At 34.2% G+C, this 17796-nt stretch overlaps 2 protein-coding genes and 1 non-coding gene across 4 annotated transcripts; all 3 read left to right on the forward strand.

The window, feature by feature from the left end:
• Window positions 1–5218: 5218 nt before the first annotated feature.
• LOC107794221 (protein EPIDERMAL PATTERNING FACTOR 2) lies at window positions 5219–8280 on the forward strand. The gene is made up of 3 exons (XM_016616696.2): window positions 5219–5512; window positions 7603–7661; window positions 7749–8280. Exons 1-3 carry the CDS (start codon window positions 5413–5415, stop codon window positions 7944–7946), a joined length of 357 nt encoding a protein of 118 aa, XP_016472182.1. The 5' UTR covers window positions 5219–5412; the 3' UTR covers window positions 7947–8280.
• A 233-nt stretch (window positions 8281–8513) lies between these two features.
• TRNAW-CCA (transfer RNA tryptophan (anticodon CCA)) lies at window positions 8514–8585 on the forward strand. The gene has a single exon. It is a non-coding gene; the product is annotated as a tRNA-Trp (tRNA).
• Window positions 8586–8702: 117 nt separating this feature from the next.
• Window positions 8703–14288, forward strand: LOC107794222 (phosphopantothenate--cysteine ligase 2-like). Of its 2 annotated transcripts, none has more exons than XM_016616697.2 (10): window positions 8703–9137; window positions 10291–10446; window positions 10555–10678; window positions 10766–10810; window positions 10892–10977; window positions 11719–11771; window positions 11873–11932; window positions 12085–12186; window positions 12479–12598; window positions 13789–14288. In XM_016616697.2, the coding sequence occupies exons 2-10, from the start codon at window positions 10299–10301 to the stop codon at window positions 14026–14028; spliced, it is 978 nt and encodes a 325-aa protein (XP_016472183.1). In that variant the 5' UTR covers window positions 8703–9137; window positions 10291–10298; the 3' UTR covers window positions 14029–14288. The 2 variants fall into 2 exon arrangements, with proteins under 2 accessions (XP_016472183.1, XP_016472184.1); XM_016616698.2 differs by lacking the exon at window positions 8703–9137 and adding an exon at window positions 9144–9352.
• Window positions 14289–17796: the final 3508 nt, after the last annotated feature.

Below are 17796 nucleotides of genomic sequence, written 5' to 3' on the forward strand. Positions count from 1 at the left end.
AACCGCTTTTTTGCCTCCACCTCGAACTTATGAATTGAGCCCCTAACATGGCATCCAGTTTGCGGCTATGCTCCAATGGTGGGGCTACAAAGATAACCAGGCCAAGTAATAAATTTTTTACTCTACACTTCTCGGCCTTTAGATGAGGAATGTATTTTTTGCTTTTTGGCATGACAAATTCAAGAATACAAGCACTCTCATCCTCACTCTTTGACTCCCCCATAGGCTCAGATGGCTTGATTACTATCTTACTATCTAAACACAATGTGGAAAAATAAATGGAATGAGGACCAATACGCCCTAACTCTAGAATTGTATTACTCTTTACATCCTCATATTTACATACACAAGAATCTTCAAATATAACATTATATACTTCCTCACATGGCTCTAGTGTACTTTTCTCAACATGGGCATCATCAACAAAAATATGCTCGAGTGATTGGCTCTCCACTTTTAGCTCCTCAATTTGGCGTATAAGCTCATTTTCAGCTTTACACAACTCATTATTGTTTTGTTGGGCGTTAGACGCATCAACCTTTGTATTCAATTGAGCCTCTAAGTCGTGAATAGTAGTGCCAAATTTATCGATCTCTTGTCCCAATTTGGCTCTTCCTTCTATAAAGTATCTCATCTCATTTGTAATTTCCTCACGTTAAGCCTCATATATTTCTAATCTTTCGAATTGTTCCACCAGCGACATATGGCTCAAAATCTCCACTTTTTCAAAATTATCTTCTTGATAGTACTCGCTCTCTTCATTCAATTCTTTCATATTGGCCTTCATTCTTGTGATTGCTGCCCTCATTCTTTTCATATCTTTTTTGAGTTCATCCTGTTGCTCTGCTACTTGCCTCAGAATATCCCTAATATATGCATCAGGTTCCATATCCTGCACTTCATTGCCCCTATCAAACTCAGAAACATCATTAGAAAGATCATAATAAGGGCTCAGAGAAGGATGAACAGGATTAGGACAACCATCCCAATGGCCATCTTGACCACCACACATATTACAAATATTCCACTCAAAGGATTGACATTGTGCGCACAAATCGGTCCCGAGAATATTCTGACAATTTTCTACCAGTGGGGTCCTCCACAATATGGACAAGGATCATCAAAATAAGAATAACCATCATTCGAATAATTTTCATTCCAAGATGCCATGTTAAAATAAATAACAAATACTAACTAAACTAAAAAAATGAATAGATAAAAAAAATGTCTAATCTAGAAAAATAGCTAATTTGTAAGTCCCTGGCAACGGCGCCAAAAACTTGTTGCGGCCAAACGCACACGCAAGTATACACGGTCGTCAAGTAATAAAGTGACTAAAAGTCGGATGTCGAACCCACGAGGGTTTATGATTAACTATTAACTAAATTAGACTATCCTAATTATCTAAACAAGAATTAAACCTAAAAATATTTTATTCTAAACTAATTAAATAAATAAAAATATAAATAATGAACTTTGAACAGAGAAAGAGCAAATTTTTTATGATATCAATGTAATAAAAATGATCTAGGGTTATGGGCTATCTAACAATCATATTGTATTCTTAAATTGAATTGACCGACTAATTTATCTAGCTTATTGGTTGACAGGGTTAATATTGCTCATAAGAATCTGTCGAGTTCTTACTCGCCTATTCAAGCTAACCTAACGCCTATATGTCTATGGAGTTAGAATCAACAAGAACGCATTTATAATTCCTGTAAATCAACCAAGCAAGGCAATTAGGTATATGTCTATCCTAACCACGAATCCATTCCCCGATGCCCAAGTTCAAGAACTTACCCTACTCAATCCTATATGCAATATAGAATTCTCACTTTCGAGTTCAATTCTAGATTCGTAGATAATATTCAATTGGTGATCAAGCAATTAAATAATTAAGCGCAAGATTGAATAAATAAACTAATATGATAAATCAAGAAGTCAAAATCAATATCCGAATAACAATAGTCATAAAAGAACCACAACCCTAGAATGTGAAGTTTAGCTCCATATAGACATGGTAGCCAAACAACAAATCATACAAAGAAACATAAAAATTACTAAGTTTGGTGGGAGAAAGATGGAACTTGATGAATTCCGGCCTCCACAGCTTTGTCGTGGCTTTTCCCCCCTTCCCAATATGTTAGATGACCTAAAAGAGGTATTTTTGGCTTATATATTGCGTACAAAAGTCGTGGGCCAAAGTTCTCCTATTCCTAATCAAAATCAGCTTCAGGGATTGATGCTGGGGTGGATGCGTCGCATTCACCTCGTCCTCCACTTTCCAGCTTTGCATGCTAGGGTGGATGCGTCGCATCCACCTCATCCTCCACTTCCCAGCTTGCATGCTAGGGTGGATGCGTCGCATCCACCCTTTGTTCCTCCATCTCAGCTTTTTCCAGATGCGGATGCTATGGCGGATGTATGGGCCGACTTCACTGCTAAGGGTACACGAAATCTGATTTTTTTCTAGATTGGATGTGACGCATCCAATCTCTCTTCCTCTACCTAGAGCACATTTTCTTCATATTTTTGCACTCCAAACACTCTAATTCACCACTCACAACTCAATTAGTCATAAAACTGATAATTAAACCATGTTGGGCATTTTAAAAATCAAATAACATCAAAAAGCGGTTAAAACATGGGTAAAGTAACATCAACACATATCGAAATATGCCCAACACCACTCATGTAAGAACTGGAGAAGGCTAAACATACAGTATACAGTATGCTTTGCTTATCAATAAATAAATAAGTAAGATATAAGTAATTAAAATGGCTAGTTAGCAACATTATGACAACGTTCGAATTAGAATTGGTCAATACTTTTTATGTTCACATTGAGTTCGCATTAGGGACTTGATATCCATTATCTTTCCAAACAAATAGTGCTCCTTTTTTGAAGACAAAAAACAGCAATAACAACAACAATCCAGTATAATCTCATTAGGGGAGTCTAGGGAGGGTAGTGTGTACGCAGACCTTACCCCTACCCTGGGGCAGAGAGGTTGTTTCCGATAGACACTCGGCTCCCTCCCTCCAAGAACTCCCCACCTTGCTAACTTACAACCTCTTGGTTGGAAGTGGAGGGTGCTCACCACTATATCAACCCAAGAAGAAAAAAAAAGAGTAATATTCCAATAGTGCCTATCCTAGAAGCAGAAATCTTCATTTTCTTTTAAGTCCAAGAGAAATAGATACAGAGTCATGTATGATCTAAATGTTTTTTTGGCCTTGAGCCTCTTGGCCCTTATCTTATCTATTCAAGTTAATATGGCCATGATCCAAAGAAGTAGCCCAAATTACTTGCAGTCAATGCTTATGTCCAAACTTTGATCTCAATAATAGGCGTTAGCCAATGCATCAACCATCAAGTGTACAATCTATAAGAAGTAACGAAGCATTCAGTTTTTAGTTTCTACTTTCTAGTGATAATAACACAGTAATTTGTACTCAGAACGAGTCACTGATAATTGACCAAACATTATATAAGGTACATTCAAATTTATAAGCAATCAAAGACATACCTACAACTTTTATTCGAAAACTTCATAATTAAAATCTACAAAACTAATTGCTTAAGAAATAAACGAACTTATTGTGCAATACAATGGATTGATATATTTTACTAGAGAAATTTAATTTTAAGTATTGATCCATATGAGTTCACTTAAAATAAGATGAAAATAGAATTTTGGTATAACATGTATTCCTGCAGCATTAAGCGAATCAAACAAATGTTGAACTTCTTGTCCCAAATCAGTGGCGAATCCAAAATTTTCAAAAATCAAATTATAAAAAAGTAAACACAAAATCAAGAGAATTCAACGTATATAATTTGTTCTATACAATATAATTTCTAGCAAAAAGGTGTCAACTGACACCATTTGGACAAGAACAGTTCCGCCGTTGTCCAAAACCGTAGACCCCTAAATAAATAAAAAGAAAACACGAAAAAGGGGCTTCTTACTGGGGCAGCACGTATAGTAAATAAGACATGAAACATGGGAGGAGGGAAAGGATACATTAAAGGCATGGAAGAAAATTAAAGAAGCAGAACGTTACTGAAAACTTCATTTATTCCAAAAGTTCAGACCTTCACGTTTTAGCAGAGACCTTCTTTAATGGACTCCCCTTTTGCTTTGCATTTGCTAAATGCTCTCTTCTCTTTCCTCATGTCCCAATTACTCTCAAATTTCTGTCCACTTTAACTTCAATTCATGTGTCTTCTAGCAAATTACTTAAAATGTATAAATAAACATTTTAACTTATATGCGTACATTGACAATTTACAATTTTTTTTATTATCCGTGTAATTTAATATGTTGTAAAGTTAACTATTGCCTTAATTTCAAGTTGCTAATCTCATCAATTATGGATAGTTATTTTTAGGTGACAATAATAGTTCAAATTGTTTTTTCACTGTCAATACATATTAATTAAAAGCAAAATATTAACAAGTTCAACATTTGAATTTAAAAGTCTTTTAAGAAGGACAAGAAAAAGACCAATTAGTGGGTATATAGTACTAATAATAAATCGAGCTAGTTCTTCTCAAATACACGTGAAACAAAGGTAAAAAGTTATGGAGTTGGGTCGGCAGGGTTGCAAGGTGTCAGGGCCACCATACTTATCTATGGGGTTACATTTTTCTCTAGTAGGAATAATCTATGAAAGCCAAACGAACTAACTAGTAAATTTTTATGAGATTTAACTTATATACATAAAAAATGGTATTCTTTATACATAACTGTATTTTAACCTATAGTAACAAATTTTTATAGTAACTTTTTTTTAGACGATTTTATGACGTAACAATATTTTTATGTTAGGTATAAAACTTAAAGCCAGATGGGGAGCTTTGAAGTAATGGTAAAATTGTCTTCACGTGATTTATAGGTTATCGGTTCGAGTCATGGAAACAGACACTAATACATGTAATTAGATTAGGCTATCCATCACACTTCTTGGGGTGCGACCCTTCTCCAATCCTGCATAAACGCAAGATATCTTGTGAAGTCTTTTTGTGGGGGGAGGATAACAAATTTGGATTTGTATATGTATATATCTGTGGGGATTAATTAGTTTGGAAGAACTCAACAAAACCTGTGAATCCTTCAAAAAGTGGCCGTGTATCATGTGAAGTTCATCAGGTGTACATCCTACATTAAAATCACCTCTTCACTCTTCATTTCAAATTTCAATATAATCTTCCCTTATTATAAATATTTGACAAGTTGGTCCCAAATTTTCTGCTTCATTATTATCTTTCGCACTTCTTCCACTTTTTTCAGTTATATTTCTTTGCAGCCGTTTAGCCAACACATTTCATACAAATTTTCAAGTATTCTAAGTTGGTTGGTCCTGTAAAAGAAGACAACACGTAAACAACAGAAATTCGAAGATATGGTGACTACCACTTCTTCAATTGGATTTCTGACTCTTTCAATAGTTACTCTTGTTCTAATGCTAGTCGGCTCTACCCAAAGCCTACGGCCATATCATTGTAAGTGCCCACTATCTTTAATTTGTCCTCTGATATATATCTTCGTAGTTTATGTTATATACTCTCTCTGTTCCAGTTTATGTTCACTTATTTCCTTTTTGATCCGTTTAAAAAAGAATGACCCATTTCTAAATTTGGCAACAATTTATCTTAAACTTATAATTTTATCTTTAATGATAAGCTTTTATAACCACACAAATACTCTGAGTCCCTTTTTGACTTGTTTAGGATCATAAATTTCAAAAATCTTCATTTTTTGTGTGTGTGTGTGTGTGTGTGTGTGTGTGTGTGTGTGTGTGTGTGTGTGTGTGTATATATATATATATATATATATATATATATATATATATATATATATATATATATATATATATATATATATATATATACTGAATGAAATATCCCTGATACCATTATAAATAATACTCCAATATTTAATTGTTAACCGCTATTTATTATTTTATTTTTCGAGTTACCATATAAGACTTGATATATACGTGCATTTATATGTTGTTATAAGTCAAATTAACATATGATAACGTAATTTTTTTTGGATTAAACAAAACATAAACCGAATTTAAATTAAAATAAGGGGGAGGGGAGAGAGGAGCTAGCTAGCTAACAATACGTCTTCCACTTTAATGCTTTCGACGCACATATTATTTTATTTACTTTGTTATTATTATTACGGAAAAGAGTCAAAAATGCCCTTAACGTATTAGAAAATGGCTCAAAAATGCCTTCCTTTTACCTATTGGTTCAAATTTGCCCCTAATATTATTTTTAGGCTTAAAAATGCCCCTCTCTTAACGAAAAAATGACATGGCATTGATGGACACTTTAATTAAACGTGTAATATTTATTTAGTCTGGAAAAAAGTGAATATTTTTTTACTAAAAACTGAAAAAAAACGAAATTTTTTTCTTCAATTTTTACAAAAAAACTGCTTTAAAAAAGCTGAAAAATATTTTCTAAAACAATATTTTTGTAAAAACTGGAAAAAAAAAACTGAAAAGCAATTTTCTAAAGCAATATTTTTGTTAAAGCAGAAAAAAATATTTCCTCTTCTTCTTCCTTCCTTGTTTGTCTATATGCTTTCTGAGTTCATTTTTTATATATTTTAGTTCTTCTAATATTTTGATATACTAACTCATTAGAAGAATTAAAATATATATAAAAAGAAAAAATTGAACTCGGAAAGCATATGGACAAACAAGTAAGGAAGAAGAGGAAATATTTTTTTCAGCTTTTACAAAAACATTGTTTTAGAAAATTACTTTTCAGTTTTTTTTCAGTTTTTACAAAAATATTGTTTTAGAAAATATTTTTCAGCTTTTTTTAAAGTAGTTTTTTTGTAAAAACTGGAAAAAAATATTTTTATTTTTTTCAGTTTTTAGTAAAAACAAATTCACTTTTTTCCAGACTAAATAAATGCTACATGTTTAATTAAAACGGAAAAGGGTCAGAAATGCCCTTAACGTAAGAGAGGAGCATTTTTAAGTCTAAAAATAATATTAAGGACAAATTTAAACTCATAGGGGAAATAAGGATATTTTTTTAGTCATTTCTAATACGTGCGTTTTTTGCCCTTTTCCGTTATTATTATTATTATATATAAGTGAACAAGGGGTGTAGGAAAACAACGGTCCTGAATTATACAATGTGTTGAATTATTAGCGAACTGACACGTGTACCACACTTTTACTTTACCAAACCACATGTACTTCACTATTTCAAATACACTATAACTTTGATTATCAATCTCTTCACTCCAATTCTTTCTCCTTTAGATGCTCTCTGCAATTTTCTTTTATATTGCTGGAAGTTGAATTATAAGATAAAATATTCAACGGACTCTCTTTATTTTGATTGACAAGCTCCAAGTCTTTCTATAATATATATATATTTCATAGGCAACACTATAATATATACTTTCGCGAAAACATACACATACATATTGTTCTTCCTCCATTGAATTAGCAATTGATATTTTTGCCTCTCAATTGATACATAACGATGTTAAAATTAAACTAGTACACCTAGATGCTAGGCATATTATTAATTAACGTTGTCTGCTCATACAATTTCAGTTACCTACCAAGGGAAAGGAACAAAGATGGACAAGCAAAACCATATTGTCCACCTTAAGGTAATTTAATTTGTATCCTAGCAACCATTTGACATCTTAGCCTTGTCTCCTCTTTATAAAATGCTGAAAAGAAGTTCTGAATTGCAGGAAGAAAGAAAAAGGGATCAGTTAGGAATGGCTTTGTATCCAACAGGATCAAGCCTACCAGATTGTTCCCATGCTTGTGGACCTTGTTTTCCTTGTAAGAGAGTTATGGTGAGCTTCGAATGCTCCATTGCTGAGTCTTGCCCCATTGTTTACAGGTGTATGTGTAGAGGAAAATACTACCATGTCCCTTCCAATTGATCCATCTCGTACCCGAAAACGGCTTAGGAAAAGTTATCACTGAAAATTCCATTTTTTCATGTAGTGTAATGTTTATTATCGAGTAGTATTATGCCTTTTGGGTTATGCATGGTTTCGTTCTTGAGAATAGAGAGGTCAATAGTTGTAGTAGAGGTTTTTCTTTTTTGGTTGTAGCAGAAAGAATTAAGATTTTGTTTGTGGTAATTGTGTAAATAGGAGGAGTTAGTGATGTTGTAAGAGTTTTGTAGGTGTAGTAAGTGAAGTAAGAACGTTCTCTTCTTGCTTTTTGGCAAGACTTTTATTGCTAGATATTATGTCTATGATTTGTCCTGAACTGCTTGAATGTCTCTTGAGAACATTAACTTTCCCAGCAAAATCCCATGTCAATTCGACAACTTTAAAATTTAAACTACTAACATATGGAAAAATCTTAGTTTGTCTAACTGATTATATAATTAGCTGATGAGAATTGTTAGCCAAAAATAACCATTTCTTGAACGAAGATAAATATCTAAAAGATGGGAAGTAGCGTTAAGATAAATTTAGTTTGTCTAACTTGGCATCTGCGGATCCGTGGCGCAATGGTAGCGCGTCTGACTCCAGATCAGAAGGTTGCGTGTTCGATTCACGTCGGGTTCAATCCCCCGATCCAAGGTCCTTCTTTTTACATAATTTTTCCTACTGTATATAATCATCTAATACAGTTAAATGCCTTTTTTGTTTTGTTGGCAAATGCTAAAATGATACAAGTTCGCTCCTGTTATAATATTGTTATAACAACTCAAATAGAAAAAACTTTTCGCCTGATCTCAGAAGGGGGAAAAAAAATGAACGGACGGCAAATAATCCGTCGATGTTTTCTAGATTTTTTGGTGTTAAACTCCCAAAGTGCAGATCAAAACCATTGATATCTTTGATAAATCCGTATAAAACATATTGCTTAAGCTTTCTAATTATCATATTTTTGACAGATGTATGATTGAACATTATTTTAACTAGTATTATTTTCACACTTTTCTTTAAACTAACAAAAGGTATATTGCCGGCAAAAGCTTACCAAACGGTTGCCGGAAACTGGCTGCCATTAATTATTTGGAAATTAGAAATAAAAAACGAATATTTATAATTACATTTGTATTTGCTGCCGAATTCTCCAAATTCAGAAATTCTTCTCAACTAACTTCCGGAAAGGTAAAACCCCAGTTCCCGGTCCAAATTTTTTGGGGTATGAATATTGGGTTTACTGAGCTGAGTTTCTGCACCAGTTGATTTTTTTTTGCACTGCCTTGCTTCTGCTGTCTTTTGAAATCTCTGTCTTCGAATACAAGAAAGGGAGCGGTAAAGTTGTCTCAACGTAAGGGTTTGGGGTTCGAGCCGTGAATTCACCCACTAATGCTTGCACTAGGGTAGGTTCTTACGTCACACCCCTTGGTGCGGCCCTTCCCGGACCCTGCGTGAATACAGGATGTTTCGTGCACCGGCCTGTTCTTTTTTTCTTTTTTTTTTCACTACCTATCCATTCTTTTTATTTTTATTGCTTCTTAGCGATTTGGGAATATCAAAGATTTTGGGTATTCAGATTATGCAAGTGTTGCAGAAAATTTCCAAATTTAATGTCTTTCTTGATCAGGTCAAGGTGCATCACATTCCTTGATATTCTTAAATTGCTTTTATGTAGTCTTCACCCATAATTTTTTCGTCATTTGGAAATTTTGATGTGTGATTGATAGCAGTGACGAGGGGATTCAAAAAAAATTGAACTTGTGACCTATATCAATTTTTGTACTACCGTTGCCACTACAAGAGATTCAAAAGTTAATATATATACGAAAAAATTGTTTTTACCCTATTTGCACAGCACAATTTTCCAACAAAAACGATTAACCTCTTCCTTGGTTGTGGCACCGCCTCTGATTGATAGGAATAGATAAATTTTTTAGGGAAAAGACTATTAAGGAGTGAACTTGTTAGGCATGCTCTATGTATATGTTGTGCGGCAACGATTCTCTATTTTTATTCAGCATTTCAGCTTTTTACTGGATTTTTTGAAAAATGGAAAATATTGTTATAATCTCAATTTTGAGGAAAGATATCAAAGTGTTGTTAAAGCTCAATCCTTTGATCTAAAGCCTTAGTCTAATTGAAGTTTGACGTGCAGCATGTGTATTTCATTGCCCGTTATCGAGTGATTGCATCGTGTCAATGAAATACTATTCCATTGCTTCCTTTACCAATTAATTGAATACAGATATGGATCTTAAGGGTCAGCTTTATCTTGGATTGGGATATTGTCTGTGACTGATCTTATCAGCTAATCGAATGATTAAATAAACCATCTTGTCAGGTTTTCACATGGATGCAGTCGATGATGCCGATCAGTTACCAGAAACAGCAAAAAATGATGTAACATCCTTCTTTGAGTCAGCTCCACCGCTGAAGGATGCTGCTGAAACGGAAAAAAGTTTGAAGGAGTTTGTTGATCGCAATGCTTCATTATCAGGCAATTATTATCTCTTTAAATATCAACATCTCATAGTGTTTAGCCTTTTAATTCTCTTATCTTCAAATATAGATGCGATTAGACTTTATTTTGTGTATCCATGTTCAGTGAATGGAAAAGCAAACAGGGTGGTGTGCGTGACTTCTGGTGGTACAACTGTTCCTTTGGAAAAGCGATGTGTTCGTTATATTGACAACTTTGCTTCTGGTCATAGAGGGGCCGCATCCACAGAGTATATTACGAATATCATGCTTAGATGCTTTGTTTGCATTTAATTTCTACATACATTTGACATTCAAAAATGACAATGGAATTGCAGATACTTTTTGATGGCAGGTTATTCTGTAATCTTTCTCTACCGAAGGTTTGTAATCAATTGCCACGTTAATTTATCTGATTATCGAGATAAGCTGATTTTAGAGTAGTAACACTATGAGATATGCAGGGGGACCTGCCAACCATTTTGTAGTTTGCTGCCCGATGATCCGTTGCTAGAGTGTCTTAGTGTAGCTGATGATTCAACTATTGAAGGTGTGTAGCTTTATATTTTCACGCCCAATATTGATGCTCATGGTACATTCGTATCAACCAGCTTCATACTTCTGTCTCTTTACAGCATGTTCACTAGGAATTCCACATAAACTTCGTAGGTCCACATAAATAATAGTCAAATGCTCAACACTTCACAATATAGAGGTGCGGATGAATCATAATGAAATAGATGGAGGGAATAATAAGGTAAAGAAAGTCACAAGTCAGTTCAACTAAGCTTCAATCCAAACTAATTGGGGTCGGCTATATGAATCCTCTATATCTGCTCCACTTTATTCCTACCTCCCATTCCAAATTTATAAAAAGAATTCTTTTTAGCGCAATTAGGATTCACTAAAAGTAGAGATTCTCTAAATCGTCTTTAACTATACTAAAATGACTTGCTGCTCTCTTAATGCAACTTGTCATTCTTCTATTAGGTATCTGTTAGCTTATGAGAATCATAAGGCAAAGGAAAAGAGAAGAGAAGGAAATCCCCTGTTGCGAATATGCCATGTCCCCTTTTTTATATATTTTTCTTCTGGTTTAGTTTGCAAATCTTATTATTGATTGGCTTGTTCTTCCTTTTCCTATTTCTTAATACTGTTTTTATCCCAGTGCTGGTTAAGTTTACTGGGAGAAATCTTTACCACCAGTGTTCATTTTGAATCTCAGTTGATTTTGTTGACCAATCTACACTTCTTAATGTAATGACCATTTTTCGGTTGCACTGTTTTATAGCGGATCCATTGCATGCTGAAACAGTGAAGAGAGCCATTACTGAAACTCGTGCAGTATGAATTTTTACTTACTGATCATTTTCTTTCTATTTGTTTATTCTAAATATTCTCTTTATTCTATTTGAACAGACACTGTAAGAATTTAATAATTGCAGGCAGTTGCTGATGGCATCCTGTTGAAACTTCCATTTACGACAATATTTGAGTATTTGCAGGTTAGTTTTAATAGATCAGTGAAATCTGCTTCACTTTAAAATCAATGTGAATTGTCGAAACTTCAACTTCAAATAAGCTTCATATGAACTTCTTTAGCATGCTTTGCGGAGGCCAGTAGCACTTTTAATAATATTATTTTTGTTACTGGCAGATTCTTCAGCTAATTTCTGCGTCTTTGAGGGGCCTTGGGCCTAGTGCTATTTTCTATCTTGCAGCTGCTGTTTCTGATTTTTATGTTCCGTGGGAAAGCATGGTAACCATTTATGTTCTTGAATATATCTTCTCCTATTTTGCATTTGCTTTTGCTGTATTTGCGTTAGGAATGGATGGATTTAGTGCTTTGTGAATTTTACTTGTCCTTCTTTCTTGTTTCCCAATCCCCGAATCGTGCGTGTCTCTCTCTCTCTCTCTCTCTATATATATATATATATATTGCAAATGGTAGTTATAAGACATGTCTGAATCGACTTATAAAAGAGAAAATGGTACTAGATCTGTTTCCTCTAAATGTGCTGCTATCTTTTTACATATTAGCTCTTTTTCAGACTTTACATAAGATCCAGTCAGCATCTGGCCCTCTGGACATGCGACTCGCCCAAGTACCAAAGATGCTTTCAGTGCTTAGGAATGAGTGGGCACCTATGGCATTCTACATATCTTTCAAGGTTGGTGATCATCTTGTATGGTTTGGTAAAATTATGAACTTTAACAATGCTGCACTTTTTCTTTTGAAAAGAAAAGAAAACAATTCTACTTGTGAAGAAGTGGTGACGACAGGAATCCTTTAAATTTTTAACATCTTTTGTATGTGAGTGTGTTTATGTATGGTGTACGTGTGCGTATGCCTATGTTGTGTTGTATATGATTACGTATTTAGCTATTTAAATTCACTTGTCAAGATGAACTGAAAAGACACCTGAAATGATCCACTTCATGGAACTTCCAAGATCAAAGTCAAGTTCCTTTTATCTTAGTTTTGCAACTCCAGAAATCTGCTTATGAGCTGTTTTTACATGTTTGACTCACTTGAGAGTTTAATATTTTAGATCTTTCACAAGTTACAACACTCGTTAAAGAATTAATATTTCAGTATAATGTAAACCCTTTTCTGTCAAACCAGCTGTACTTGTGGAGTCTAACATTTAAAAAATTTGTACCTTTATACAATGTAAAATGTAGAGTTAGTTCAGAGTACCTCCTAAATGTGTTTCGAGTCTATTTGTGTCACACAAGTGAATGGAAAAAGCAAGGTTTTTGGTATCAGGTTCTGCAATATTGGGTCTTTGTTGGGTTTGGATTGGATTAGTCTTGTTTGGGGTGGGGTTTTTTTTCTTTTGGGGGGGTGGGGCGGTGGGAGGGTGAACATGATTTGCTCACATCTATATAGAATGTTGTAAAGTTGCTAGCCTAATCTTGCTTTGAAACTGTTTATGCTTAAAAGTTTTAAGACCTACCCCGGAAGATACCGGATTTAAACTCTATGCGTTCAACTTTTAAAATTTTTTGCTTTGAACCCATTATATTTTTAAAGTTATGGGTTCATATAAACTATTTGTTGCAATTTTAGTGAACTTTTACGCATAAACTTATGCTCCGCACCGAAAGTCTGATGAACCTGGTACCAAAGTGCTGGACCCCATTGAGTTAGTAAATATTTGAACATTTGTTTGGAAAAATATGAGGTTAATCAATTTACAGAAATATGATGTCAGAAGTTCGTTTATTTGTCCTTGAGGCACCTAGTATGCTTGTCATTCTAGACAGTTTTTGTCATCTAATCCATTTGTTGTTTTAATTTTGTTAGGAAGTTGTTCATATCATTTCGTTACTAATTTTGACATCTACTATTTGGCAGCTAGAAACAGATAAAGATATCCTTTTAGCAAAGGCTGATATGGCCCTCAAAAAATACAAGATGCATATGGTGATAGCAAACGAACTTTCAACCCGTAAAGAGGAAGTTATAGTTGTGACAGAGCAGGAAAAGGTTACAGTTCGCAGGGACAGCACTCAGGCTGGGGCTGAGGTTGAGTGTCCATTGGTCGAGCTTGTTGTTGATAGACATTCAGCATATATCAAGAAGGTTGATCCATGACCACTGTATGTAGCCGGATCAATGGCTATTTATCAATTAAATATCGAGTTACAAGGATATTTCAGAAAGCTGACATAGTGTAACTTTAAAAAAATGCACTCTGCCTCTCCTGAAAAAGAGAGTCCTGTTTAGTTTGTCTTATCTTTGATCGGAAATCTGGTTTTTATTTCTCTTTCTTATGGTTTGAATAAATTCATGAAAGTAAATGCAGCTATGCACAACATATGTAATTTATTCTAGCTGTCATGTGGTTTCTGTTATTATTGATGCCAGCACTTCAATATTTTTATTTTTTTGGGATAATTTGCAAAAGTCTATAGTATATGTAGTGTCTATCTCTAGTTCTATGTATACGGTATACCCCAAGACTTTGGGACGAGTCTTCCAATTTGAGCTCAATTTCTTGTAATCAACTATGCAGTGGCGGAGCCATAATTTTCGTTAAGGGGTGTCAAAATATATAAAAGTAAACATACCAGAAAATTAAGGAGAGTCAATACATAGTATATATACATATGATTTATTTTTTTACCTAACTACATAGTATATTTTTCTCGCAAAACCCCTTTCCTATAAGGTGGCTCCGCCACTTCAACTATGCCCTAGATTGGTTTGCACCAATTTACACAATGTAATTGAGGCTAAGGTTTATGTCCTCTGTGTAATTATTAATTTTGTATATACAGGTTGGAGTTGGCCATAACTCCTCCATCGCTATGATGCACCATTGATTAGAAAGAAAGATTCGATTGAATCTTCATTGTTTGCTTTGCTACTTAGTGTCGAATTCTAGTGAGCTGCAAAATTTAGAAGAAAGAGCAACAAATCCACACTAGATGTGAAACAAACATGTATGTGAGCACAAACATAGACAACTATGACGATTACCGAATTTACATGCGGCAAATCATCGATCAGTACAACACAATACTAATTTAACTTTGAAATGATGTGTTTTGAAACACACTAACAAATAATTTATTGATAGGCCAAAGCTAGGGGAAAAGGGACGAAAGAGTCAATATTTCATAAGATCGATCAGGGGCGGATCTAGCGTATACTATGCGGGTTCAATTGAACTCATAACTTTTAATATGGAGTAAAGATTTATATGTAAAAATCCATTAAAATTGCAAAAATTAGTAGAGATGAACCCATAACTTTAAAATATAATTGGTTCAATGCTAAAAAATTTAAAAGTTGAACCCACAGGATTTAAATCATATATCTGCCTCTGAGATTGATAGCTGCTAATGCCTCTATTGTTGTTATAAAATAATTCTGAGGTTGATATGATTTTGTTACTGAAACTGAAAACATAACCCTTTCGTCAATAATTCAGTAGATTTGGTACCTATGAAAAGCTAAAATTGTCCTTAGACGTCTTTTTTTATTTTATTAAATAAAAAGGAGGTTTAGGTAAGTGATGCTCATGTCTTCAACATGCCATAATCTCACTTTTGAAATCATTTGAAATGTTTATTGTTTTCCTTTACTGTTATGACGTTTTTATGCAACTTACCCAACATTTTATGCCTCTTCTTTATGTTTTGTGACTTGTGGCTTCCCAATCAATCTTTCTATCCTTACTTGTGGACAAAATATAATCAACAAAAACGGTCTGATATGTTCCTCTACTATTAAAAATTATTTAAAATTATCTCTCGTTATATTATTAGATCAGAAAATTCTCTATCGTCTTATTATCCATGGACTGGACACGTGGCATTCATCCAAGGCTTTTGGTCCATCCGATCTTCGATTAGATCCGACGTAGCCCACTATCGGTTACCCGCCTCCATGAAATTAAAAAAAAATAAGAAAATAATAAAAAATCATGAAAATAAAAGGAAAATAGAAAGGAAAAAAAAAGGGGATTGGTGCGCTCCAATTCTTCATCGGCAATCACCGTCGTCCCACCACTTCACTTTTCCAACTACAAACATCATCTCAGCAAATAACAAATCTCACTATTTTCATTTCAAACTCTTCAAATCATATTCTTCTCCTTGAATATTCAGCTCATTTGGGCCACGGGAAGGCCTTAAAATATAGCAGAACACTTTAGTCGGATAAATTTTTTTTCTCTTAAAATGACTTAAATTATCTTAGAACTGTTTACACTTATAAGGGCGTAATTTCTTCAACATTTTTGATTCCAGATCGATTCAAACACAAAATATTCTATTTATCATGTTATTTTAAATATAATTTTAAGATATTTTAAAATAATTTTTATGATAAATATAATTTATTTTATGATAAACATAACCATTTTAAACAGGATCAAGTGGCGGGCGGTAATCCGCCATGCCTTCTCAATTAAATTAAAACAGAAATCACCGTTTGACCGGGAACTGGACTTGTTTCACACCTCACATCTGGCTTTTATATGCCTGGAAGGTTTTCACCAGTTAAAGATTTCTATTTTAACATATAAGAGAATTCTTAATCTAGCTAATTCAGTACCCTTATATTTAAAGACTGGCGGTAATCCGCACAATCAGTAAGGATAAGAATTGAAATATACTTGAATTTTATATATAGTTTAATGACTGTATGGAAGGTTAAAAACCTTTACTCAAGCAAGGGGTCTGTCATAATATAATACATACTTTTATTGAGCCCATGTGTCTAGCAGTTCTAACCGTGAAAGAAGATGCCCTTTTAACTCCTTTATCGGGCTGAGGTTCACGGCTGGCTAGACGGAGCCACTAAGGCAAAGCCAATAAGAGCAGTGTTATATCAGACTGTACCAACCATCTTGACACCAAGTCAAAACTCTATATATAAAACTCATTTATATTTTAATAGATGCCGTCGCTTTCATAGTGTATATAGGAGAGAAGTTAGATACTCAACATAGATATGAAGTCTCTTAGCCGGACATCGTCACGGCCAGAGAGGAGAGACTAGAAGAAAATCTAAACTAAGAAAGACAGAAGTATGTACCTTGTGGCCAAGAAGCAAGGCCCTGAAGATGAAGAACTGAAAACTTTTATTTATTTGTTCTTCTATTACAATCTACAAACTTCAAACTAACTCTTTACTTACACTTAGAGAGAGAGAGAGAGAGAGTTCTAGAGAGAGGGAGTCTTAACGTCTGCCTCCTAAGAATGAACGAATGACTTCTATAAATAGAAAAAGAAAAGGAATCTATGAACAGTAAAAGTGGGTCCCCGTGGGTCCCTGTAACAGTGTTTCTACTGTTGAAACAGTGTATTTACTGTTGATGAACAGTGTATCTACTGTTCGAGTGGGTCCGGCGGCTTCACTATGCTGTAGGTCCGGCGGCTTCACTGTTTGAGTGGGGTCCAGCTGTTTCACTGTGCTGGTTTCTTTTCCGCTTTTTTCAATTTGCGGATGAATTCTTCTGTATCACGTAAGTCTTCTTCAGATAATATCCTTTCTGCTTCAATGGGCTGAGAATCTTCAGCAATATCATCGTTGCTTGTTTCACTTTGCATTGACGTATCTGACTTTTCATATTGATTAATGGAAGACAGTAAATTTCTTTTAACCTCTTCCAAGTAACTGTTAATCATCTCTGTTTTATCTCCTTCTTGAAAGGAGATCCTTCTGGCAATATGCCTCACTGAACTGTCATCAATTACCTCTTTCTGAGGTTTACTGGAATATTCTTGGATCTTTATCTCGATTGAATCCAAGAGCTCTTGACCATATAAGGTCTTTGTTTTGGGATCCTTCTTCATTAACTTGTCCCAAAAATTATTGTAAAAAGTCCTATATAAGCAGGGGACTTGTTCT

This window comes from Nicotiana tabacum, chromosome 12 (genome assembly GCF_000715075.1).
Source record: "Nicotiana tabacum cultivar K326 chromosome 12, ASM71507v2, whole genome shotgun sequence".
Taxonomy (NCBI): Eukaryota; Viridiplantae; Streptophyta; class Magnoliopsida; order Solanales; family Solanaceae; genus Nicotiana; species Nicotiana tabacum.